This window comes from Aptenodytes patagonicus, chromosome 1 (genome assembly GCF_965638725.1).
Source record: "Aptenodytes patagonicus chromosome 1, bAptPat1.pri.cur, whole genome shotgun sequence".
In the NCBI taxonomy this organism is placed as follows: Eukaryota; Metazoa; Chordata; class Aves; order Sphenisciformes; family Spheniscidae; genus Aptenodytes; species Aptenodytes patagonicus.
The window spans coordinates 17,086,203-17,113,811 of NC_134949.1; the positions used below are offsets into that span (position 1 = coordinate 17,086,203).

General features: G+C 45.8%; 1 protein-coding gene across 3 annotated transcripts; it reads right to left on the minus strand.

The window, feature by feature from the left end:
- Window positions 1-5,964: 5,964 nt before the first annotated feature.
- LOC143156077 (histone H2B 5-like) lies at window positions 5,965-27,597 on the minus strand. Of its 3 annotated transcripts, none has more exons than XM_076329008.1 (2): window positions 27,480-27,597; window positions 5,965-10,983 (listed from the first exon to the last, which is right to left on the minus strand). In XM_076329008.1, exon 2 carries the CDS (start codon window positions 10,952-10,954, stop codon window positions 10,574-10,576), a length of 381 nt encoding a protein of 126 aa, XP_076185123.1. In that variant the 5' UTR covers window positions 10,955-10,983; window positions 27,480-27,597; the 3' UTR covers window positions 5,965-10,573. The 3 variants fall into 3 exon arrangements, with proteins under 3 accessions (XP_076185123.1, XP_076185112.1, XP_076185104.1); XM_076328997.1 differs by having other exon boundaries at window positions 27,374-27,546; XM_076328989.1 differs by having other exon boundaries at window positions 5,965-10,986; window positions 27,374-27,546.
- Window positions 27,598-27,609: the final 12 nt, after the last annotated feature.

Genomic DNA, 27,609 nt, shown 5'->3' on the forward strand with positions numbered 1-27,609 from the left:
GTCATCATCTGACAAGTGCAGGAACCAAGATATGGAGAGGACGCTATTTTCAGTGATGAAATAATACCAAGGGTTTCACTGTTAAACTGCCTTCAGGGACAGGCAAAAGACCTTTTAAGAAGGTTGATAACAACAATAACAACAACAGATGCTACTATTACTAGTGCTCAGATCTTCAGACCCAGCTAAGAAGATGACTTCTGTTTTGAAGCTAGAATGAGTAGCAGAGGTTGGATTTCCACCCGTGTGCAGGCACTTAACTGTGTTAAAGTGATGTGTGGGAGACTTAAGTAATAATACTGTTGTGCCTAATTTTCAGGGAGTCCTCTCCCCTGGCCCCTGCCTAAAGTGACCCCTTGTCCAAAAATATTAGAAAGTGGAAGTGCACCTGATGCCAAGCCTGGAGGAGATGGCACTCGCTGGGGAATGGACTCCTGCTCCAAGTCACGTGCACTTTTCTCATTAATCATTTAAGGGACAAAACCAAACAGTTTCTAGGGTACTGATCTGTTATCCTTTACTTCAGAACACTTGCTTCTTCCTTCATGTATTTTCCCTGATTTCTTTTTTCTAAATAGCGGCCCAGCCTCGGCAGGAGGGGTAGAAAGGCATGCCCCAGGATAGGAATAGGAGCAATTGCAGGGCTAGGGGTTGTGAGCTGGGTAGCAGGTGGCTGCAGCCAGCAATTCCTGTGCTCTTCCTAACAGCTAGGGGTCTTATTTCAAGCCCCCTTTCCCACTCATCCAAACAGAGGGAGGAAAGAAATCAGGGCACTTTCTTTTTTTTCCTGAGCTATAGCATTAAGTGAGCAAGCAGTGGCTCTGTACTCTTGCTTTTCCTAAGACAGCTTGCTAGAGAGAAACTGGAAGAACATCAGGGTTAAGTATCAGTACAAAGTTGTTCAGCCTTGTATAGGCACAGATGCTTTGGCATCTTCGTGCCCAGAAGCAAAACTGCAGGTATTTAGTTTGACTTCACATTTTTTCAGGTAACTTCCAGAGCTGTTGCCCACTCAGGCCTTGGCAGGTGTGTAGCTGGGTGTTAAAGTTATCCACAGCCAGGCTAAGCCCTGAGATTCTGAAGAAAACACAAAAAATGTGATCCAAATGGTAAATTACAAACAAAAAAAAGAGGGAAAACTTCCAAAAATTGAGCATTGCTTTCTGAACAGTCTGAACTGACTATTTATTCATATAAATAGGGAAGTTACAGCATGAATTTCTGTTCTGCCTCTACCTAGTGGAGGCTCCTTGCCAGGGCTGACAGGTATGGGCTGTTTCTGCAAGCCCCACTGCAGCTGGCAGGGTGGGATAAGACTTGTTCCTGCTGCTCCTTTTTATGTAGTGTAACTTTGCAATAAAGCGGAGAGCTCCTGTTGCTTGCAAACTTGCATCTATTTAGTCTTTTGTTATTAAAATTCTTCTTGCTATCTATGCACTTCTAATCCCTTTGAAATACGGCTGAGCTCTCGGTTGCTGTGATACCCTTTGGCATGGAGGACCTCCTGTTCATTCTTCACGACGCGCAGCTGCTTGCATAGAACTTTCTTCTGCTGCTGTTCAGTGTTATTCAGTATCCTGCCCTACAAACAAAGAAAATCACAAGTGGTGATTAGCTTATGCCAGGGAAGATGCTGGCTCTGAGAGAGAGATGGTGCATGCAGTGTCCCGTGATTCCTAAGAACTCTATCTTTTCCATTTAAAGATACTTAAATGCCAGAAACAGCATTACAGGCATATGCTCAAGGAATTGACAGAATCAGGGGTTTGCAAGAACTTTTGTCCCCTTGTATTTAAAACCTGAGAAGAGGCGTGATGAGAAGAGGCGCGAGATGCCTGCTGCTGAGCTATAAAGGCTTCTTTGTGCTGAATCATCTGGGCTAAAAAGAGCTCTGGCTCTCTGCTGCTAAGTGGCCAGGGGCTGCTGGTGGACCCCGCGGAGTCAGCTTTTGTTAGCCGAGGTCAGCTGCGGCAAGAGGTGTCTAGGTCCTCTCGCCAGCTGCAAAAGGGGTGGGGGGATCAATCTGTGTTTTCTTATATTGCTCTCCCACTGAGTTTTCCACTTAAAGCTGCAGTTTGGGCCAGAGTGCAAGTCAGTATAAGAGCAGCCTGGGCTTAATCTGAGTTCACGTGGATGTGACTGTACAGACGTGGCATTGCAGGGAGTTTGTGAGAAGAGAGGGGAGGATGCTGCGTCTCCAAAGTCAGCACTCGGGTGTGACTTTTTATTACCTTGATGACAGGAGGAAGTAGCTGTGGGATAAACGCTCATCCCAACAAAGTAACCTCTTAATGAAAGCAACCGTCTACCAGCAGCCTCTGCTGTCGCAGGCCTCCCACTTTGCTAGAACTGAGCCATGCCTCAGAAAGCTTCCTGCAAGGGTAGATTTTATTGAGATGGAGCAGTTCAATATCCTGTTTCCATCAGTGCCCGCAAGCCTAGGCTTCCTGGGAACCCTTGAGTACTGCAGCACTCCAAAGAAACAGAAAGCCTACAAAATGAAGATGGTAAATGGCAATAGGAGCCTCAAACTCCCTTCATTTTAGTGAAATTGGGTGTGGTGCACTTATGTTCCCTCCTTTTGTTGGTCTTCCCAGACAGTCTCAGGTGAAGAGAGGAGACTGAGTGCTGGTATTGACAGCACTCATGGCTCTCCGGTCTGTAGCTATGTTTTTCAGAGGCAGCCTAGTATTCACCAGGACATGTCCCAGCCCGTGGGGCAGGTTAGGTCAGAAGCATTTCCTGGTTTATTTAAAAAGTTGTGCTGGACACTTTCTCTGGTGTTGGCAAATACGGATGTCCTTTGTATAAAGAAAGCTCTCCCACACCTGCACTGCAATGGGCAATAAATTGGAGAGGCGCACAGAAGCTGGATGTACATGAATAATCAATGAGCAGCCACAACATAGCAAACTCAATGCAAGTCCCTCTAGGAGGGTGACTTTATCACCTTATAGGCAGGCGAATTTATTTTAAAGCAGTACTGATCTGACTCACTCACGTTCATATTCCGGTACTCACGTCCTCACCAGATGGGTGTACCCAAGCTCTCCGACCAGCATGCAGACACCAGGATGCGTGTGTCCATCTTCATGATGACTTTGAGGATGAGGGATGGTGCCATCATGTCCTCATCAAATTTCCTGGGTTCCCCTTAGATTGGTGACCATGTGCTGTCTCTGGATGTGCCTTTTGTACCCTTCAGTTGCTGGCAGCAACTACACTGTCCATCCTGCTCCACCTCTGGGAGTTATCAGGATTTACTCCCTGCTCTTCGTTTCCTGACTGTGTCCTGAGCAGCTGCACGCAGCGTGTGCTGGCATCTTGGTGGGCTTCTCAATGAGGTCCCACCACCACCTGCCACTCTTACAGCATTCACTTATAGTGTCCTGCCTTTGGTCCCTTCTGGTGCCTCACACCCAGCCATTGCCATTCCTTCCCCATTCTTACCAATCTTCCCATTTCTATTACTATTACAATCTTCTTCTGTCTTTAGAAGACAGTTAAATCTGTAAGAAATTTTTTCTGAATGAATTCTGTAAGAAATTCTGGAAGAGATTTTTTTGTGGGGGGAATTAGCATTATGGACATTAAAAGGCAGGAAATTGTGTATTTTTTTTTTTTAAATCAGCTGCTTCAAGGAGGAAAATGAGAAATGTTTTTGAGAACAGCTTTCCTTTATATGAGAAAGCAGAAACTCCATTCCTCTCTCTTTCTCACACCATCTGTGTTTATTAACTCTAACTATTTTAGAAACAAAACATCATCTTTCATGTAAGCCAGGCTAACACAATCCACATAACCATCAAGGCAAGTGCAGGAGCCATGCAGGTGTCCTGGTTTCGGCAGGGATAGAGTTAATTTTCTTCCTAGTAGCTGGTACAGTGCTGCGTTTTGGATTTAGGATGAGAATAATGTTGATAACACACCGATGTTTTAGTTGTTGCTAAGTAGTGCTTGCACTAGTCAAGGACTTTTCAGCTTCTCATGCTCTACCAGCGAGAAGCTGGGAGGTGGCACGGCCAGGACAGCTGACCCAAACTGGCCAAAGGGACATTCCATACCATGTGCCGTCACGCTCAGTACATAAACTGGGGGGAGTTGGCCGGGGGGGCCGCTGCTTGGGGACGGGCTGGGCACCAGTCAGCGGGTGGTGAGCGATTGCATTGTGCATCACTTGCTCTGTATATTCTTTTATCATCATTATTATTTTCTTTTCGTTTGCTGTGCTAGTAAACTGTCTTTATCTCAACCCATGAATTTTACTCTTTTTTTTCCGATTCTCTCCCCCATCCCACGCGGGGGGGAGGGGAGCGAGCGAACGGCTGTGTGGTGTTAACAGCCTGCCGGGTTAAACCACAACAGCAGGAAAGGAAGATAAAAAGCTTTCATTTATGCTTTCTTCTGAGCATCAGTGGCCTAAGAAAACTGTCTGAAACCCTCCAAAGTTCATGGGTAGTACAAGGCAGACATTACATGAATTTATGCAGACAATCTGGATCAGCTCTTTGGTGCATCGAACCCAAAATCTTGTTTCCAGCAGTGGCCATGAGAGAATAGGCAAGAAAGACTGTAGGAATAGGGCAGACACATACAGTAACATTCTCCTCCTATTTTCCCAGCCTCTAATAATTTTCAACATAGTTTATATGTGTTTAGTAACTCTCAATGGATTTCTCTTCCATTAATTTGTTCTTGAACCAAACTGTAACATCTCCAACATCCGTTGGCAAAGGGCTCAATAGGTGGACTGCTTGTTGCAGGAAATGCTGCTCCTTTTTACTTATTTTAAACCTTGTTCTCTCATAGTTTCTTTTGATGCTCCTGAGTTCTTGTGTTTGGTTCCGCCAACAGCCTTAGCCATGTGGCACCTGAGTCCAGCTAATGGTCTTTGAATAACCAGTCAATAATAGCGAAGTAATAACTGAATAACTAAAAAAAAATTTGTTATCTCCCAACATCCTGAAGGAGCATGACCGTAGGTTATGCTCTACCTTTTGTAACCTGGTTTGGGTCTTCCCAAGGCCCAGGTGTCAGTTCTGTTATGAAAGTACATTTTGGGTGCTGCTCTGCAAAGGGGTGTCAAAATGGAAATCAGCATTAGAAGTAGCATAATTTATTTATTTGGAAAGAAATACTTCAGATCAGTTAATTATAAGGTTTTTTTTTTTCCAAATACTGCTTTTCCTCAATTATGTTAAGCTTATGAGTCTGTCTTTAAAGAGACTCTAAATTTTTTTAGCTCTGATTTCTGTTATATGCCCTATCTGAAGTCTTAGCCTGTTTCGTCAGCACACAGCATCTAGCACTGCACATGCATTTCCCACTCCAGTGAGTGCATTACGATGCTGATGTCCAGCAGGTATTTCACTTGAGTGTATTTACCAATCATTTTTTAAAAGGAAGATCTTTCTCTTCCTGAGGTTTTCAGATGCTACATCTTATTCCATGTTTGTTGCCTCTAAACTTCTCATAGTCCAAGGAAAGATGTTTCTAGTGGCAGCAATCGTTAATTCAGATAAACAGAAATTTTGAACGTGCATAAAGCACTTTTCCAGCCACAGAATCTCACAGTGCTTCAGTCTGTGTAAGTCAAAACTGTTGCCCTTGGAGGGGTTAAATGATGGGTGCCAGGCAGAGCGCGCAGGTTGCAGGCTCAGCTCTGCCCAGGGCAAGCTGGCTGGAAGTGCTTGAAAGCACACACATGCTCATGTTGCACCCATGTTCGGGGTGAGTGACACCCCCGTGAGGACTCACGGTGGCAGCCTGTGACATGCCCTCAGTGGAGGGGCTACTCTGGTTTTTGACTGACCCTCTGCCAGGACCAGCCAGGCTCCATCTCTGCTGGAAGAGTGGCTGCTCTCACCCCGGGTCTGGAGGAAATACGATGAGAGAAAGAGAAATGTAGGGCTTGGGGGGGGGACCTGGTGATACGGCAGAAGCAAAGACATCCTGACAGCTGGGTCTCACCTGACCTTCAACAGGTTGGCATTTACATTTTATTTATACATTTAACAGAAAACAGGTCATTAGCTGTAAGATAGGTCATAAAACAGCAGTAATATAACATAGATCATACTTGATGTAACACTGTCAGAAAAACTGTGTACATAAGCCCACGAGATACCATGCATGGAGAGTAAGCACGAGAGAGTGCTCCCCAGGTGCTGGTCCCAGGGAACTTCCGAAATTCTGGCAGCAAGTGATTTTTATGGTTTAGTTCACATTCTTCTTTTCCCTGTAAACAATTTGGTCTGGATGTAAACTGTCAGGAAATGCTGTGATGGGACAAACGCTCAGGGCTGTGCAGAGGCCATGCCAAGCTTGACTCCAGGGGTGGCCGGGACTTGGGGCTACCTCCACATGGCTGCCTGTCACCAGGGCAGAAGGGCACACAGCCACGTGCCTCCTCCAGGCAGGGCTCTTCAGCGGTCTCAGCTCAGGCATCCCTTCCTAGAACACGCAAGTGTCCAGGACAGGCACTCATCCTCCAACTTGTTTTTACTCGTTTGACCCATGCTTGACTGAAGACCTGTCTGTCCTGAGCAGGAGCAAACCTCCGTGCACATGGCCACTCGGTTCTTCTGCAGGTTGAGGTCTGCCGTGAAGGGCGGGTGGACTTGTAAGCTATTCTAGGGAAGCAGGGTGAAAAATCAGGAGTAGATCTATAGCAGCTAATTTTATTTCTTAAATTGTACATGAAAAAAATAACTGTGCAGTGACCTCCATGGGGTTACTATGAGGTTAATATCAACCTGTATCACTTTTTCAGCTTCCTTTTCCAACTTTCAATCTGCAGTTGATTTTTTTTTTTAATTGGCAAAACACAAGAATGTCCCAGAGATGCTTCTGGGATTGCAGTAGGAATCAGGTAGGGACAGTGGGGCTTGGTGTATTATCTTCATTTTAAAAATGTTTTATCAGTTCCAGAGCTGTAAATAGGTATTTTTTGAAAGCACAGGTCCTGAAGCACAGAACCCCTTTTCTGCAGCAAATCCTCTTACCAGGGAACTGTGGAATATGACACACCTCAGTTGACTGAGTGGACAATCGATGCTTGAACTTTTAGTCAATTCTCTATTGCCTCTACTTTTAAGGCTCAGTCTAGCTCATCACAGTCAAAATAATTCCTGTTAAACTGCTGTGAGCGTGTGCCTATACAGTAGCAGGCAGCTGCGGGAAGGGCACGCTGTTTGCCTGCTGAACAAGGAGCCTCCAACCACTACGGTTTGGTGGCTGAATGGGAGCAGAGTCCCTTTCCCAATCTGCTCCCTTTCCCTTGTGTAACACTTGAGTCCTCTGGGATCTGCAGAAATAGGATATGTCCATTTCCAGCGCCAGGACTGTCAGAGAAACTGCTTGTGGGACACTGCAAGGGTAACACCCGTAGTGGTGTATTTAAAAGCCACGTCTTTTCTGCTAACTGAACCACTGCAGGAGACACAGATTTCCTTTCTTCATTTCTCCTTTGACACTAAGGCCATTAATTTCCCAGCTGCTTTCTGCCTTTCCTGGATCAGCCCTTCCCTTGGCTGGCACAAGCGTCTATATGACAGTGACAGATCAGAGCAGCCACCAGAACTGGGTTAAAATGAGGCTTGCAAGAAAAGAAAAAAAAAAAAGGTTCATTTTAACCTGGATCAGTTCCTCAATCCTGTGCTCCACATTGTCAGGGGCAAGTAAAAAAGCGATACCATGGGAGAATGAAGAGCAAATGACGTGTGCAATGACAGCCTAAAATATAAATGGATGGAGATGACCAGTCTCAGTCACCTGGCTTTAGACAATATAAAAATCCTCTTTAAGTCTTCAAGTATTTTTATAGCCTTAAATCGCCGTTTCTCCTCTCTCTGAAACAATCTCCAAAAATGGAGAGTGGCAACAGCGGCCGAAGAAAATGAGACCAGTTCTGTGAGCATGTGTATGGGGCCAGCAGCTCTCATCCGAGCGCCCACCCTTGTCCCTGGCTCCCCGAGCTGCCCAGGAGACCCTGGAGGGACAACATCTCATCTCATTTTCCTGACATCTTGTGGCCTGCGGAGGCTGGAGCAGGACTCTGTTCTGCTCGAAAGAGTGAGGATTTAGAGGCTGTGCCGGGTAATCCTGGGACATGTGTGTCCTGGCTTGCACACACCGCTTGAACTGGAGCGGATTTATTCCACTCTGAATTCCTACCTTCAGGAGGACTCCCCAAGGGGATGAATTCTGACCTGCAGCTCATAGGGACAGGAGGAGAAAGCTCCAGCACTGCCAGCCAGCTCTTCACTCCCTATATTCCCCTTCTGCATCATCCGCTGTCTGATTTCTGGTGGGAGAGGGACCAAGGACGGTGGCTCTAGGCCCACTGCAGATACATTTTCATCTTTGGTACCTGATTTTGACTATTTGATTGGAAAACAAAAGGAAGTGAAGGAAGTGCTAAGCTGTCACCTCCACAGTGTCCTGGCCAAGTGGTCCGGGTTACCAATGCTAGCGAGTACAGGTACTGCTGCTGGCAGCTGCTTGTTGTGGGCATTGTCAGCTGGGGACCCGGCTTTTGGTCCTTCTGAAAGATATCGCTAGGCATTCCTGCTGGCATTACGGTATGAAACGTGGCTGGAGTGTGCTATCACTGAGCAAAGTATGGGAGGAAAGCCCCTTTTTGGGTGTGGGGTGTTCAAACTCCAAGCTGCAGGAGGGGGATGGGAGCAGCCCATAAATAACTTGACCTTCGCTCTTGCACAGAGACCACGTGGAACTCCATGCTGCTCTCGGGTTTCTGAGGTGCTCTTGGTTGAGCAGGTCTATGCGGTCCTTTCCTCAGACCAACTGGAAAATGACTGCAACACTGTTATAAAAACAAGAAATAAATGAATCTTCTGGAGCTGCAGAGTCCTACAGCTCCAAAAGCAACATAAATTTGTCAAGGGTCCCCATCACTCTCAAAGTGTAAAGAAACAGGATAGAGATAAATGTAGGGGAAAGTGAGAGATGTACTGCAAGGTTGTTGTTTTGGAGTATGAATTTACCTTTTCATTAAAAACAAGGTCTTGGAGTTTGGAGAGAACCTGCACTTAGTTCTGGATCCTGTGTCTTTGCTGCCCTTTTTATTTACAGAATACACTGCAGAAAGCAGTTGTTATTTTAAAGACATGAATATTTTTTATGAGTGCTACTGCCTACCAGAGATTTTGGTATTTTTTAAAAATGTTGGCTAATTTTGTGTTTTGAGTAGGAAGCTTCAACTTCACACCAATTCTACACATGCTCCTCTTCTGCTATCCAGCAGTTTGGGCAAGATAAACCTGCAACTGAGATGTCCCTCCACTAATCTCTATGGCTTTATTCAGGATTTTATTATTGCTCACCTTACTGTGGACTTTGAGAAGACACGGGGAGTATCTCAAGTAGTTTAAAATTATTTAATCTTTAAAATATCACTGGGATGCAGGCAAGTGTCCCTATACATCCACCCAGCCCCAGTTTTTGATTTTGCTTTCTAACCAGTGAATAAAGCAGGGAAGGCAGGACCAGGTGAGCTGCCCGCAGCGATCTCTGTGGGGAGCCTGCCTCTCCTCCGGACTGTGCTAGCCACCCAAATGCCTTTCCAAATCCTCAGTCCCCTCCCGACACCCCTGTTCTGTTTGTCCTGTGCCACCCCAGCACTCGCAGGAGAGGGGACACCCTTGGGCACCACCCTGTCTCGCCCACGCTTACAGTGGAAAGGAGCACCCAGGCAGCATCGAGGGAGGAAAGTATCTGAAAAGCAGCAGAATTAGCAATGTCTTGCACATCAAAGCAAGTCCTAAAGCAGGCAAAGCAGCAGCCAGGGAAGGCAGCGAACCAGCCCCACCATCCCCCCTTGTCCATCCATCCACCTCAGCACAAGGTGGGAGGCAGCAGGCAGCTCCAGCGCCGGCACCCTCAGCCTGTTCGATGGCTCATCCACCAGGAGTGACAAGGAGGAACAGTGCTTGGTATCATCCTGGGCATCTGCCTGCCTGCCAGGCTTGCTCTTTAAAACAGGCTGTTAAGCACAGATAGCTGTTGAATCAATACACTGTATTCTACAGCCTGTGCCCGGTAGCTGTCGATGCCACTTCTGCCGGCATGGGGTGGGCTGTGCCACTGTACACCAGGATGGATCTAGGCTACAAGGGAGAGGATACCAGCGCTGACTCCTCGGTGCCCGTCTCGGATGACTGTGAGAAAGCAGCCAAACAGGAAGACTTCAGAGACGGCGTCTCTGTGTTACCGCTGCCAGTCTCTCCTGCCAGCGCCAAACATGCATGTTTGCCAAGCACAGAGGAGAGTTTGGATATACTGCAGACGGTCAGTCCTTTGGATGAGATGTGAAAGCAGAGGCCTCCTCCACCAGCCCCACAGAACCCATCGCACATCCCGAACAGACTATGAAAATCAGCCGACATCCAGATCACCGTCTCCTCTTCCACCAGACAGCTTGTCATGCCCATCCCAAGGCTGTAAATTGCTGTGGATAATAGCTGTGACGTTTATCCGGACCGTGGCTGCCTATCTGTGCTTGCGCGGAGGGTCTGGTGCTTGATGGTCCCATTGGAGAGGTGGCATCTGGCTACTTGGAGCTCGTGTACTTGGTGACGGCCTTGGTGCCCTCCGAGACGGCATGCTTGGCCAGCTCTCCCGGGAGCAGCAGGCGCACGGCCGTCTGAATCTCCCGGGAGGTGATGGTGGAGCGCTTGTTGTAATGGGCCAGGCGGGAGGCTTCTCCAGCAATGCGCTCAAAGATGTCATTGACGAAGGAGTTCATGATGCCCATGGCCTTGGAGGAGATGCCGGTGTCGGGGTGGACCTGCTTCAGCACCTTGTAAACGTAGATGGAGTAGCTTTCTTTCCTGCTCTTGTGTCGCTTCTTATCGCCCTTCTTCTGGGTCTTCGTCACGGCTTTCTTGGAGCCCTTTTTGGGGGCAGAGGTGGACTTCGCTGGCTCCGGCATCCTGAGACCTCTTTCTCTGGGTTTTGGAGCTGCTTGGAAAGAACACAAAAAAATCAAATTATTTTTTATTCTTCTACAGTATAGTTTTACTGAAAGATGAGAGAGTCTGAGTTGCAGACAAGTGACATCTCTGAATCTGAGACAAACATCCCATGACCCCGTGCAAGCATTTTTGAACTGCCAGTGAGAACTCCTCTGGTTTGTGTATGTTTTTTTGTTGTTTTCTGTTTAAATCCCTGTAACACTGGCCTTGTAAACGTCGCTGAACCCAGGCCTAGTTGGCATCTACTTAGTAAATACAGGCTGGGGGTGAACATATTTCTGAGAAGAACATTGCAGTTCCAAAGGAACCACTAACTGCAGCATGGATTAAATTAAATCTTTCTGGAATGGGCTGGAAACTGTTGCAAGATATCACGGAAGCCACCTTTATATGAGACTGGTCAAAATGATTTTATATGGTTATTACAATCTCCAACAGACACTTTGTTTTTTGCATGTAGGTAAAAGTTTATTTTGAGAGTGCTTGCATGTCTGCGGCTACTGTTTTACACCATGTATTCCAGTGGAACACAAAAATTATATAGTTTTAAGCTAGCTAGCTGAACTACTGGAATCTCTCTGTATTCACATTAGCTAGTAAAAATACCAGAGTAGAAAAGCTCAGAGGAGGTGGCATGAATCACCTGACAGAGAAACAGGAATGTGGATAGCAGGCAAAAATCAAAGTGCTTTTGGGCTACGTGTCAATGGAGAGAAGCTACATCGACTGAAATTGTTTCTTGCTATTTGGTGCTTTTTGCTTTCGGGAGAGCAGGCCTCCGCTGGGCAGTTTACATCAAAGATGCCCAATGCTCTCTCCGAGTTTTTCTTCATTAGGCCACAACCTGCAGAGCCCTGACCTGCAGCTGACTGCTGTCATCCAGAAGTTATGTAAACCTGTCATAAAACTGGGTGCCTCCCCTACACTACACATTTACACGTGTTTTACTACGTGCATCAAGGGTAATTACTCTGGGTAAGGGTAAGGGTAAGGGTAGTTACTCTGTTGTAACTAACTAAACAGTTTTGTGTTTCAGAGGACACTTTGAGTGCTCCCTTGAAAGGCAAGGCTTCTCCAGGCTTTGCTGGAGGATCAGCTTCCAGCATCACCCCAGGGCTTGGGCTTTTACTGCTCTGCGCCTCCTTTGAAGATGACCTATGAATTACAGTCTGTTGGCCAAGAGAGACTAGAAGAGAAAAAAGAGCTTCAGGGCTGATGGCACATGGGAAAATGGATAGAAGTAAACAGGAGAGAGAAATCTCGGATGTAACATATGGTCTGCACACACAGAGCATCAGAGAGGGACCTAAATGGTGCCTGTGCCAAAGCGACGGCTGCATGCCTCTCCTCCTTTGGAAGGAATGAGACGCCACCCTCCATCCTGGCCTGGTTTCTCCACTATTGTCTGCATCTGCAATCAAAGCCAGACACAGCAGCTGTCTTGCAAACAAGTCTTTAAGAAGTTCCTGGTTGCTCCTTGTGGGCGCAGACAGCTTCCATGCTAAGGCTGGATTTACATGCCCACATCTCGGTGGATACCAGCTCCTGCTTCCAAACTGTGTGAGAAACCTTCACAGCTCCAAACTCTTGGTACGTGAGATGCTGCCTTCTACCTGCAGCAAGCATCAAGGCTGCTGCCGGCTGCTTTACCCTGCGAGGCACCAAGGCTGGGCTCCGGCGGCCGCACGGTCTGGCAGGTGATGGGCAAAGGGCAACACTGAGCATTTCAAGTAGGGGTACACCCAGCTGTAAGGGCAGGCTGGCACTGCTTGGGATGCTAGGGAATGGGGAAGCAATGTCTCCACCATAGCCCTCCAAAATGCCCACCTGGCTAGAAGCGAAAGTTGGCACCAATGTCCTTAGCATTGAGATTTTGCTCAAGCAAAGCAATTTCTTCCCTGCCATTAATGGGAGTTTTGCTTTGTGAGGCCTGAGAGACCTGTTCAAGTTTCCTTTGCTTCATCTTGCAAAAACAAGTATTTTGTCAGTCCAAAATGGGATATTGTCTAACTAGGTGGAAAAGGCCAGCGCACAGGAAAACTTCATGTAGTAACAGGCTGCAAGCATACCACTAAACCAAAACCTCAAACTGCTCATGACTAAAGCATACAAATATTAAAAAAAACCAACACCAAAACTGGGTAAATACATATAAACCCCTCTCAAATCCCTGGAATAACTAGCAATCTAACATCAGGTATGGAAGATAGGAAGAAAAAGAAAAGAAAAAAAGAAACAAATGTATTGAAAGCTATTGATGCTTTCTTCTAGTTGGCTTTGGTTTATGAACATTAATATCTTTTCCCAGTTTCAGGAAACTTGTAGTTGTAATGTATACCACCTGACAATCATAAACTAACATATTTTGCTGACTCTTTGAAGTTAAAGGAAAAGCAGTTTCATAGAAAGAGGAAGGGGATGGGCATGTTGTGAGAGTAGTTCTCCTTCAGGTGAACTCACCCCCTGGCAAAGCTTCACAGCCCAGTGAGCTGGTCTAGATGGAAAACCACAGACAAAGATCATGCCCAGAGACACGTGGGATGCTCAGAGAAAAGTGGACTCTAAGACTCAGCATGGCAAAACTCTCAGTTTGAGCATATGAAAAACAGTGTCACAGAAATTCCAGAAATGTGCAGCTGGAAGGAGCCTCCAGAGCTCCACACTTTGCTTTGAGGGTACCCAGGCGTGCCCTCCTAGATCAGTTTATTACCTTTTCTTTAAAATCTCCACAGACACGATTTTCACCAAACTATGTGCTTGACTCTGCCACATCATCCCCTTTATTAATTTTGCCAGGTGTTCTGCCTAATGGAGGCAGGTGCTGGACTGCCCCGAAAGTCATGAACACCATTCAAAACTCTGACATCTGCCCTCTTCATCACCACATTTTCTTCCTCTGGTGAAACCATGCTTTTTCTTCGTTTCTTCCTCTACTTGGGAAGCAATATCGGGAAAAGAAATCCCCTACCGCTCGTTTGCAGACTTCAAAATATGTCTTTTCAATGGAAAGGCATTTTTCCAAGAGAAGAAAGAACCGTGCACTTGCTTCTTTTCCTCATGAGCTAATTTCCTGACTGAAAAACATCACAACTGAAAAATGTAAATGACTATTTCTTAGGCTTTTTAAAAAGTGTGTCCTTCTAAAATATTTATTAATTGTTAAGTGCACTTGTACTGCAGCTTTTAAAAAATGAATACAGCGCCCAACAGGCACCAGACTGATTTCATATGTCTCCAGAAAAGGTCACACCTACAGGACATCTCCATCATTTGACCGGCTAATGCTCTCGGGTAGCGCAGCCAGGATCTTGCTGTTCTCCCATGTACGGCTGCGATGAGGGAAGCAATGATGCTAAAGTTCAGAGATTAGTACAAAAGCTTTGGTGTCCTTGCCTCCCTCCACCCATTTCTTTGCAGCCTACTATTTAACAGGTAAATAACACCTTCTCTGGGAACAGGTTGTCTTCCTTCCAGTTTGTTTGGGCAGTGCCTAGCACAAAGAGCCTGACTGCATTTGCTAGGTGCTAAATAAATAAAGTTAATAATGGCCAACAGTATCACCAACCCTTCTGTCAACAGTGTAATGCACTCCACAGGCAGGTGCTGCTCTGGTATGAAGATAAAAGTAGTGGGATTATTCCCAAAGTGTCCACGTGGAGAGTTTGTTGAGGGAAAACTAGGTTACCTTTAAAAAATGTGTGGTTTTGGATGAAAATAGTTGCATTTCTTTCTTTTTCCTTTAAATAAAGGAGAAAAATGGAAGAGGTTATAATTATTAGTTTTTGCGTTTGTAAGTGTTACCATCATGACTGACTTCTCTACTGTGAGGGTGACTGAGCACTGGCACAGATTGCTCAGACTTGTAGGGTCTCCATCCTTGGAGATACTTGAAACCCAACTGGATGTGGCCCCGAGCAACCCACAGTGGCCGACCCTGCTCTGAGCATGGGCTGGAATAGATGGTCTCCAGAGGCGCCTCCAGCCTCAGCAATGGCTGTGACTCTTGGAGCCTGAAGCTGGGTACCTCTTGCCTAGAACATGCTTTATGAGCTGTGCTCCCCAGATGGACACTTCCCATGGGATACTGCAGGCAGAAACTCCCACAAGGACCCCTAAGGAGAGCAGATGGTGTTCATCTCCAGGTCCAAGCCACCCAGGTCCCTGGGACACAGGGTATGGCCATGCAAGAGGAGGCACTCTGAAGCATCATGGTGACATTTGGAAGGTTTCAGGTTTTTGACGAAAATCTTTGGGCACATTTTTTTCTTTACAGCTTTGTATGCTCTGAGTCAATCAGTTATCAGTGCTGGCATTTTTTTCCTTCCTTGGAAAACCAACAACAAAACCAACCACGGTATTTTTTTTCTTGCCAGCTCCAAGCAGCAGCCTGCCTGCTGCTAGAAACCAGAGCGGTGTGGAGTGACAGATACATCTTCCTTTGTGTTGACACCCCTTTCTTCAGCATCATTAAAAGGAAAATGAACTGAAAATACATTCAAAGATACAAATCACTGCAGTCTCTTAGATCTGAGATGGGAGAGGAGCCCTGCTGAGAAATCCCATGTGAAGCCCGATGCTGTCTCTGTTTTCCCTAGGCCTGATATATTGATGGAGGGAGAGACAGGCAGGGAAGCTCCTGCAGCATTTTTGTTCGTTTTTGGCCTTGCTGCTGAATCTGTAGGACCAGTGCCAAGTTGCTGCCAGCGGTGTGCATGGGTGACCATGGGTGGACTATTAGCTGGCTGTCGTGGTTTAACCTCAGTCGGCAACTGAGCACCACACAGCCGCTCGCTCACTCCCCCCCCCCAGGTGGGATGGGGGAGAGAATTGGAAGAGTAGAAGTGAGAAAACTCATGGGTTGAGATAAAAACAGTTTAATACTTGAAATAAAATAAAATACTAATAAATATTATTCCCTTCTTGGGAAGGGAATCATTCTTCTTCCGGGTCACTTGATAGAGAGGGTTTACGATCAGACTGTAATTTGGAATACGCATTCTCCAAAAACCCACGACGCCTAAGAAAGCTTGTGTTTCCTTTTTGCTAGTTGGTGGAGACGTGGCTGTTATTTTGTTGATCACATCCATTGGGATCTGACGATGTCCATCTTGCCATTTTATTCCTAAAAATTGGATCTCCTGTGCAGGTCCCTTGACTTTGTTTTATGGCAAAACCAGCCTTCAGAAGGATTTGGACTATTTTCTTCCCTTTCTCAAAAACTTCTCCTGCTGTGTTGCCCCACACGATGATATCATCAATGTATTGCAGGTGTTCTGGAGCTCCACCCTGTTCCAGTGCAGTCTGGATCAGTCCATGGCAAATGGTGGGGCTGTGTTTCCACCCCTGGGGCAGTCGGTTCCATGCGTACTGGACACCCCTCCAAGTGAAAGCAAATTGTGGCCTGCACTCTGCTGCCAAAGGGATTGAGAAAAACGCAATATCAACTGTGGCATACCACTTGGCTGCCTTTGACTCCAGTTCGTATTGAAGTTCTAGCATGTCCGGTACGGCACCACTCAGCGGCGGTGTGACTTCGTTCAGGCCATGATAGTCTACTGTCAGTCTCCATTCTCCATTAGACTTTTGCACTGGCCATATGGGACTGTTAAAGGGTGAGTGAGTCTTGCCGATCACTCCTTGGCTCTCCAGTCGATGAATCAGCTTACGGATGGGAATCAGGGAGTCTCGGTTGGTGCGATATTGCCGCCGGTGCACTGTGGTGGTAGCGATTGGCACCTGTTGGTCTTTGACCTTCAGCAACCCCACAACAGAGGGGTCCTCCGAGAGACCAGGCAAGGTAGACAGCTGTTTAATTTCCTCCATCTCCAAGGCAGCTATACCAAAAGCCCACCGGTACCCTTTTGGGTCCTTGAAATACCCTCTCCTGAGGTAGTCTATGCCAAGGATGCACGGAGCATCTGGGCCAGTCACAATGGGGTGCTTCTGCCACCCATTCCCAGGTAGACTCACTTCGGCTTCCAATACAGTTAGCTGTTGGGATCCCCCCGTCACCCCAGAAATACAGATGGGTTCTGCCCCTTTATAGCTTGATGGCATTAGGGTACACTGTGCACCGGTGTCTACTAGAGCCTTATACTTCTGTGGGTCTGATGTGCCAGGCCACCGAATCCACACAGTCCAGTAAACCCGGTTGTCCCTTTCCTCCCCCTGGCTGGAGGCAGGGCCCCTCTAATCCTCATCACAGTACTCATTTCTCATTTCTTGTACATACGAGTCAGAAGTTTCTTCATTAAGATCAGAAGTAAGATCGGCCCTTCTACTTTGTCTGGGGAACTGCCCACTGGAAACTGGAGCAGCAATTTTCCTGGAAGAACTCAGAGAGGATAGGTCCTACTCCCCACCTGTACGGACCAGTATCTCGGCTATTAGAAGTCAGCGTTCTTTTACTCAAGAGAGAGAATATAAAGGGTACACACCACGGGGCACCCTATGGTTTTACCTGCGTGACCACGGAGAGGACATGAGGAAGTGGGATGGGAAACCTACTGCAGCCCTAGAGGCACGGGTACGTGAGTTGCAAGGAAAAACAGTCCCAAGAGGGGGTTCTTCCAAGGAAAATTTGGCTTTAATCCTACACGTCAAGAAACGTAAAGTTAAATTAGCTGCCGGTTTTTGTTTCACTCTCTCTGAAACACAAAGAAGGGCAACAAATTAGGGAAAGTTTCACCAAAAGGAAAAGGCTTTCTAATGGCTTCATCTGCTCCAAAATGCTTGTAAGAGCACAGACAGCAGATCTGGTAAACACAGTTTACAAAGAATTTGCTCATCCAACAGGTGCCATTAAGTAGTAATAACTGAGAAAACAAGCAGATATTTTATGGTTATTTGGTAGCAAGCTGTGCCTTAGGTAGTAAAGCAGACCAGAAGCATGATGAGTCACTGTGAGACATCGGTGATGCTGCCTCACGTGCAAAAACTGATAGTCATATTTTGGACTGGAAAGAATTTTCCTCTCGGCATGTTGTCTAGCATGTGATGATGAGGTAATACTTGCTTTCTTCTGAAGTAATGAGGAGAATTTCCTAGAATAAGGTAAACTAGTCTGAAATGTCTGATTTCTTCCAATGGTGGAGGGGTGCAGAGATCAGTTTTGGGATCCCAGGTCTCCTCCCAGGTAATCCAGTATCAATAATAAGGCCCCATCCCCAATCCCACATGCTCTGCTGCATTTTATATGACTGCTCCTGTAAAGTTATCATTTAAATGGCTAACTTTTAACCTCGGATACACACACGCAATTCTTCTAGTGAAGAGATTCATGCTTGCGTACTGGACCATGAAAATATGTTAAAACTGAAGATGCCCCCTCCTCCTTAACATAGAAAGAAATGGTACAAACTTACTCCCTGACACAGACACACTATGTTCAAAGTGATCTTTAGATATCTTTAGAAGAAATACAAGCAGAACAGAGCACTGAGATACACTGGCGTCCTAGCCCTTTGACTGATCCTTATCATTGCATGTGTTAACACATTGCCTGGGAGTTCAGTACAGGATACTCCCTACAGTAATCTTATCTTTTCTCTTCTTTTCTTTTCTAGCATTTCCACTTATGATTTTAGAAAACACATTTTTAATCACCAGAAACAGCTGTAATTTCTTGTGCACTTCTGCCCAAGCTGCAAATACTTCTCAGGGTTGTGGGGGTATCAATCAGAGATGCTTATGTACAAAGTAAGGAGAAGGACCCTAGATCAGAGCTCTCTGCAGAGAAGATACATTGAATTTTTAAAGAAAAGAAAATCTTATCCATGAGTCAAGCAGAACAACAGAGACACACAGTGCTGCAAGAAGAATGACTGTCAGGAGGCTAAATACTGCTGTCCTTACTCTGATTAAGGAGCGCCCGAAGTCAATGGAGGTTTAACCTGGGTCTGAAATGACAAATATGATGTTTAGAGATGCTTAGCACCAACAGCTGACATTGATTTCCACTGGAATCCAGGAGGCTCAGTACTTTATAAAAATCAGACTCCACGTTTTACCAGAGTTTTGTTACTGTGAATAAATAACTGAGTACTTAAAGAAGCTTTAGTGTGACTTTTATCTGCTCTTTATAAGAGCACTCATTAGCTACTTGCTTTGGAATCTCTCTGATCTACACGCCTGACCAACAGGACCTAATAAATGCAAAGAGGAGAAATGATGTTTTCTGTAGCTCAATACCCGTTCAATGTTTAAGAGAGTACACCCAGCATCTGCTACAATTACACTCCAGTCAGCTTTCCCACAGAGTGCCAGGGTTTAAGAGAAATGTGTATTATCCCAACCACCCTCGGAAAGCCCTCAGTACAAACACAGTCCAACAGAGAACACAGCCAGACTCACTCCCTTCCTGGGGTTTTATCAATAAGTCAAAACCTTAACACAACATAAACTTCAGCACAAGCTTCCTCTCCAAGTTTCACAGTCATCAGGATTTGCTTCTTTTGCCACGAATCCTTTCCATGAGCAACAGGCTTCTGTTCCCTTCATATCCCACTTCAACTCAGCTGGACCCCCTGGGGGTCAACCTGTCAGCAGCAACTCTGTGCCTTGGTGCAGGGTTTAGCTCCTGTCCTTAGACTAATTCAGTAAAGTTGCTCTGAAGGCAGGGAGAAGTCAAAGCCTGCCAACCGCTTACAGGCAGATGATCTCCAGCTGACCTGGAGCAATCCTCCTGGGCAGGAGAAGCAAGCAAGGCGTCGCAGCAGCTCAGCTACTCAGCAGCATCGCAAGCTGTACAAATCTCCTTGGCAATTTGCAAAGTACAGATGATCGGAAATGGGTACGAGAACAAAAATCACAGGTGACTGGGGTCTGTAATACTAATGACCCATTACTACGACCCACAAGTGTTTTACTTATTCCATGACATCCTATGCTACTGAAAATAAAAAGCATAGATTCAAAATAAATTGCTCTGTGCCTAACAAAAATGAAAATCGCTTGATCTTTGACCTCATCATTTCAGTTTCTCTGGAAAAGCAGAAGACCATATACTTACTTAGTCTGCTGTATCTAAATAACTCCTTCTACAATGGAGCCATGGTCTCTAAAATAGTAATGATAATAAACCTAAAGAACTGCTATGGCATTTAAGCAAACTATTTTTATGGATTTTATGGAGTAACGGAGAATTATCAAAATTCTAGGCTATTTTCATTGGTGCTGAAAAAGGTATCCATTAAAAATGTACTAATTCAGCCATGGCCAAAACCATGAAAAGCTACAGCCCAACACCTGCAGGCCATAAGGGGAAAGTGGGTGGGAGAGGGAGAACAAGCAGCCCCAGGAGATGAGAGCTGCTTCTGAGTTGAGGCAGGACTTACGTGGGAACCAACGCAGACACATGTGGCACCTCTTCCTCCCACATGCTCCATCCCCAGGTTTCAGTATGTTTCTGTGACCCTTTCCAGTGCTACAGATAATTTGTGTAGCAAAAAGAAACAAAAGCAGGGATCATACCCCAAACTCTGTCCATACCACGTTGACTGGGAGTAATATGTATGGATAGAAAACCATGCCAAAGCAGAAAGCTATATTCCCAAATTAGACCAGATCAATTAGAACAGACCAAGGTCATTAAGGCTTTTAAGAGTGATGTGATGGGTACATCACAACGTAAGTATTACCATGTCCTCAATGACAGGGGTGAAACAATCCCAGCAAAACTTTTTAACAACCTTCATGCCACGTATATGGGTCTAATGCACGTATGTGCAACAGACCTGGGCAGTGAGCACCACCAACTCTCCTCCTATGTGCGGAGAAAGAGCCAGGCGAGGGCATGATGTGTGCAGCTGTAATCAATCATGACTGACATTCTTTCTAAATGAGAGTCTGTAACTTCAATCATCGTTTCCCAGTTACATTACCCACATTTCAGCAAGTCCTAAAAATGATTTAAAAAAAAAATAGTGGAAAGCATGCAATTAATGAGAAAGTCAGGAATACGTGAAAGCTGCTTTATCATGGCTGTAAAGCGTGGGTGCCTGGGAACATGGAGTGTAAATGCAGGAGCCGTGGGTACCACACGGGTACATCCAAAAGGACTGCGTGCCATGTCACAAGCTAAAGGGCAGCGAGTGGCACAGAGTCAGATTTCATTGCTACAGGATACTGAAAATATTGTAATGTGTGTATTAATAATTAATTTGGCACGGTGACAGCAATTTTACTGTAAAATGGAGATGCGTGACTATTACTGGAGCCTGCGGGGAAACAAAGATAAATGTCCTTCCCCAGATCTCACATCATCCAATAACCAGATCGGGAATACAATCCAGGACTGCTGACACCTTTCTCTGCTGCAGCCACTAGATCACATTACCACAGGCGGAAAGTCCTCTGAGCGTTAGAGGTCATTTTCTGTACAAAGCAGGAAAATGGAGAGCCTGTTAGATGGAAGGAGAGGAGAAAAGCATGGCTGGGACAGCTCCACCTAAGAGGGAGCTGTCTACTCCCCAGAAATAGATAGGGGTGAGCACTAAGGACACAAGAGTTATTGAAGGTAAAAGTAAACTCTGGCACAAGAACTGACAATAAACCATTTTAAAATGTTCATGGATAAATTTACGCTGGAGATGAGAAGGAACCTCACTTACATCCATACTTGGAAGTGGGAGGATGAGGGCAACAGAGGAGGGGAGAAAGAGGAAGAAACCCATACCTTCCATAGTTCAAAGACAAAACCAGATTAAAAAAAAAAAAAAAAAGTATTTCTAGGATATGGCTCTGGCAGTAGCAAGTAACTGCTCTACATTAACCAGGCAATGTCCTTCTGTTCTATGTTGCTGTGCTACTGAAGAATTGTTATCAAAATGCACAGAGGTCCTTCACTTTGCACTTCTCTTTCTTTTATTCTTTTCTTTATTGTTCCTTCCTTCTTTCTCTCACACCCATTTCAAATGCCAGGAGGTTCAAAGCCCCAGTAGGTTTGCTGCCACTTGGTCCCGTCCAACATGTGATGTTCGTACAGAGACTAACACATTACTTTGTATAGCCACGGGGTTTAAAAGCTTGCAGTTCTCCAGAAACATTGAGAAAAATGGCTTTCAGGCCAGGTTAGCCCATGCCCAAATGCCACATCATACAAATTGCCTGTGAATGGTGTTTTAATTTAGCTCTAATTTGTGATAGCATCATTATCACATGGACTTAGTGTGCCAGTCACTATACTGATACAAGCTAAAAAAGGCCATCTCCCTTCCAGAGAAATCAAAGCATAATTAGGGATACATCAATATTTACTTCAGGCAGGGGTGCAAAGAGCCCTCTGCTGAAGACTCAGTTGCAACCACCGGACCAGCAGTGAAGAAAATGGGGGTTGCTGGACAAAATGACAGCTCCAAAATGCCAGTGGTCCTGTCTGGTCAGTAGCAATTAGAACAATTAAATGTAAGGCTTGCTTTTCAAAACACAGAAGGGTTTTCAAAGGCAGCGGGTTTAAAATGCCAGTGGAGTGCCACATTATCTGTACCATACTGTTATTTTTAACCATCCATGGCTCCATCCTCCTACACTCATTTTCCTCCTGAGGCTTCCACACCTTTAGTTTCCGCACTGCTACAGTCTCCCAACGTGTTTCTTCCTCAGATGAAGTACTCGCCCTTTGCTCTTCTTCCTCCCTGCTGGTGCCTCTCTCAGCACGCACCCTCCACAGAGCTCGTTAGTGCCTCTGCTTCACGAAGCACATCTTTGCGGGTGACTCCTGAGTCCTTATCTTGAGTTGTGCCCCAGTTATCAGGCAGGCGCAATCAATAAGAAGGACGATCAGAGCTGGGCTGAAGACTTACAGTGCAGGAGAGGAGAGAATATGGGATTAATTCTGGCGTGGGAGAAAGAGAAAGGTGTGACAGGAACGGCGAGTCAGCTGCAGCATCCATACCTGCTATTCTGCAATGCATTTTAAAGCTTACACACATCAAGAATGGAAATAACCCATATTTATATTGGGTACGGTCAGACAGCTTGTTCCTGATGGGATGCTCCCTGCCTCCTGTCTTGTAGCACCCCACTTGTTACTCAATCATTTTCTAGGTCCCACAGAGGACCCAAAGAGGACTTCTCCCTTTCTGTCAACATGGCAGCAGCTTCCCTACCCTTCCTTCATCCACATTTGTCAATGGTTCACTTCAGTTCTTTTGCTTTTCCCCTTTCCTTCCCATTCCTTGATTCTGCCTGCCCTTGTGACAGAGAAACGAGGAGGCTCTTATCAAATGCTTTCCCTGGCCCTCCTTCACACTAAGATTTCTCTTTAAGTGCTGAGCTCCAGTGCGGTCTCAGCTGTTCCTTCTTCTCTACCCTCCCTGTACCTCATGACAACAATTTTTTCTGCAAAAATGTCACACGCTTTTCTGCTCAAGCTTCCTCTCACTTTCCAGGGTAACTCATGTCCTCTTTGTAACTGCCAATAACCTTCCTGGAGGTGCACTTTCAGTTCTTCCTACCCCTTCTTCCATTGCCTCCTGCGCACGCTGTATTTATTGTATCGCCACCTTCGTGTTTTTTTCTCATTCTTATCTTCCCGTCTTCTTTTGTTTAGCATTTTCTGCTTGACAAATATCAGTCTACTACATACAATCTCTCTCCTCACAAGAGACAGGGTCACATAGGTTATACAAACAGGTTATAAGGAGATATTTTATGTGCCCCAAAACATGTCCATTTTTCCTGACTCCGTCTAATATAAACATTGCCTCTGCTGACAAAACTTTGCCCTCTTAAATCCTTGATCATCGTGGCTACAACCCCCCAGTTTCTTCCTCAGCGCACACCTCCTGCAATAATTACCTGGGGGATGGTCCTCTACCTTCAGCTGATGCATCTCAACTCCCCAGGCGGCACATCTCATGTCAGAGATGAGTACTCTGCAAATTGAACCTCTCTTCCCTGATCCTGGGGTAAATGCCAGTTTTTAACAAATAACACAGAAAACCTTACTGCAATGGACTGCCTGTGTATTTTCACCAAATTCAGAAAAAAAACCCTGTTCTATAAGAAGTTTTAGGGCTGGTTTGAAAGATAAACAATCCCCCCTGACAGATCGTAACTTCAAGAAGGTCGGTGAAATAATATGACAAGGGTGGTGATTAACTCTCACCACAAAGGAAAATGTTGAGTTGATGTAGGTGGCATATAAAATCCCCCCCTCTCTTTATGAGTCAGGTAAGCTGCCAGAAAGCGGAGGTGGAATCCGTGGGATGGAGCTGTTTTCATTCCAGCCAGTTAGCACTATGCTTTTTTGAAAGACAAAAAAAAATAGTTTAATTATTAAATCAGATTTTTTTTAAACTAAGAGTCTTATTTAAATAGCAAAATCTAACATTTGCCCTTGATCCCCAGTGATGCTGTTTGTAGTCAGTGATAGTCAAGGGGAAATATTATTAAACAACTCCACCCCCACCCCCTGAGGTTAATGTAGCATTTTTGGGTTATGCATCTATTCTTCCATCTCCCACCCAATGCATACGATCCTACAGTCACAGCTCTCTCCTCTCCCTCTGGCTCCAGAAAAAAAGGGAAGCTGATGAGCCGAGATCCCAGCCTCGCCCCACACAGAGCCCTTTTCAGAGGCAGAGCTTAGCTCTGACGAGGAAAAAAGCATTTCTCTCCCAATAGCTGCACAAAAGTGGCTTAACAAATGTATAAAACAAAACAATTGGCAAGAAAGAAAAGCATTTTGTGGGGTCTTATTTTGGATCAGTCCAGGATTCAAGGGATCATTCAAATAGATGGCGGTGTCCCTTATCTAAAATTATAGTTTTCATTACCAAAAATCAGAAAATTAGAAATGTGAAGAAAATGCCATTAGTTCCGTGGGTTCAGGGGGCTTACAATCCTCCTCTGGTACTGTCAGTGGGGGCACGATAACTGCTCTGTTCACGGTGCAGCCTGAGCGAGCCGCTTTCTCAAGTCCACTGCTGAATTTAGGAACATTTCCCACATACTTAATTCTTCAGTCTACCCGATACGTGTGTTTGAGGATGGGCAGGAGCAGCGTATTTCAGCTGCTGAGAAAGGGATGCAATAGGATCAGACTATCAACATAAGAAGTCATTATTTTGTTTCAGCTGGAGAATGGAAGATCTAGAGTGGAGCAGAGACATATGTATACACACATATATATGTAAATATAAGTCAGGAGAAAGGATGAAGGAGGACAATGACCAAAGGAACAGCGTGGAGAAAAAATGTCAAGAGGAAGGTAGAGTAAGGCAGTGAACTGAGGTGAGATGTCAGAAAGGAGACAGAAAGAGTATAAAAACTGGGACAGAAGAAGAGAAATAAAAAGATGGAAGGAGAGGATACATGAAAGGGGACAAAAATGAGAGAAAAGGTGTGAGTGGACAAAAAGCGGAGAGAAGGGGGAAGGTAAAGTAACCAGCACAATGTTTGGCAAGACAGAAATACTGAAGCATAAATAAGACAGAGAAGAGAGACGCGGAGGGTCATAAGAAGGAAAGACCTTGCTCAGCAGAGAAAATGTGAAATAAGCAGTTGGTGATAAAAAATCACCTGCCACAACAGCACTTCTGAGAGTCACGGGTGAGAGGTGTTGCTGCCCCAATGAGGGACAGTATCAAGCCCTGGAAAGTGACAGGCTAAACCCAAAGAGAACAAAGGATGAGGCCAGGAGAAGACAAACGATACCCTTGTACTAGGTTGCTGCCTTTTGTCTAAAATAGAAATCATGAATGTCATTGAAATTGCCACTTACATGTTACATCTGAAACTTTAAAAAACCTTATTTTTTCCCAATACAGTCCATCTTCTTCCTTCTTCTCTCCCAGTGTTGGATTAAATTAATTACTGTACACTCCACAGTTATACCTCCCTGCCAGGAAAGAAAACCCCAGACACCATTACGCCTAAAGCAGACCTTGCTCTCTGGCTCCCTTTGCGTATAGAGGCTTCTGTAGAAATATTTTAGTAGACAAAGCTAGATTTCCTGCAGCTCCAAAATCACCATGATAGAGTTGGGTATCATTAGCAGGATGAGGAAAGAAAGAGGAAGCAAACAGGGGTGCATGCTCAGGGAAAAGGCTTTTTTTGTTTTCATAATTAGGAAATCTTACCAGTATAGAGGGAAAAAATTGCTGCTGGTAAATAATCTGTCACTCCTTTGCAGATTGAATAATAGGAACAAAAGAAGAGGGTGTGGGAAGTACATTCATATTATCAGATTCTTTCTGTTATTAACATGTGTTCAATGTAATAAAAACATAATCAGGAAAATAACACACTGTAACAAAAATACTGTGGAGGCTATAGAGTAAAAACACCAGGAAGATCAAACAGCATTCCCAGGGTAGCACCAGCCTGAGAAACCAGAGCTTTATTAGTAGTAACAGGAGCAACATATGGAGATGAATGAAACCGTGTTTGTAAATGTGATATGCAATTGCACACTCTCGCTTGGCTTTCCTTTTTCACAATCTGACTCAGCCTCCACATGGCTCCACTCCCCCATCTTTTGATTCATAAATTCTCGATCTCAAAAAATAAAGAGTTACAAAGACAGCATGCAAAGGGCATGAGATGACGTGAAATACGAGGACGCTGGCGAGCGCAGAACGTGCCGTCAGTCACCAGCCTGCAAACGGACAAATCTGCTGGAGAAAAGCAGCAGAGCCAGGGCCATCCCCTCCAGGGGCTTGCCGGAGGACGCTGTGCAGCAAACCACGGCTCGTCTCCGTTGCACTAGAGACATGCGCTGAGGTAGACAAATCTATTACAAAATTGTATAATATTGCTTATGCTGCACGGCAGCTGTTCCATTAGGCAGTCCCTGCATTGCCAAACCCAGAAGATGGGACACGAGAGGAATGAGAAATAAAAGGGTTTCTTATGGCACACACTCCCTGTATTTCTTAAGCTATGAAAAAGAGATCAGGGTTAACAACAAGCAGTGCAAAACACAATGAACGGTGCATGAGCAATGGTGTACAGCCCTATATGCTTACTAAATAATTAACAAACATACACAGTGTTGACATAGAGGTGTCTATACACAGGAATGACCCCTTCCCTGCGGGCCTGGGTTCCTGAGCGTGTGTGTGGTGAGGCTGTAGGCAGAGCAGCCCAGAGCAGGTACCCCGGGCTGGACTGCAGCCCCCAGCCCTGCCACCGCCTTGCCCGGGCTCAGGCACGTGGTTCAGCCCCCGGTTAACCGGTGCGCAATTAGCTCCGGCGATACGATGCCTACGCTTACAGCAAAGCACAGGCAAGGCTGCCGCCATGTCTCTGTATTTGTCAAGCCCGGAGCACAACGAAGCCCTGGTCCTGCGGGGCTGAGGATCCGGCCACAACGCACGCTACCGCTACCCACACATAGCATTACGGTATAGGCTGTATAACAAATAGCATACTTAGACAGCGCAATCCCCGCTGCAGACTATTCCGGTGTGCAATGCATATACCAGAGGGCGGCACAGACTGCACCATAAACAGCCAGCACAGTATGGAGGATCTTGCCTGCTAGGCGTCTGGACTCCTTCGCAGGCGAGCTCCAGGCGCCGGCGCGGCGGCGGGGCTGGGGGGTTGCTCGTCGCCGCTCCGCGCAGAGCCTGCGGACGCCGCGCCGGGCAGACCGCGGGACCCGCCT

Bases quoted from the DNA above. Each gene is read 5' to 3' on its own strand.
- LOC143156077 (XM_076328989.1), bottom strand. From the start codon at position 27,449: ATGGTGCAGTCTGTGCCGCCCTCTGGTATATGCATTGCACACCGGAAT. The intron at 10,987-27,373 runs GTATGCTATTTG...GTTCTTTCCAAG, and splicing joins GCGGGGATTGCGCTGTCTAA to CAGCTCCAAAACCCAGAGAA.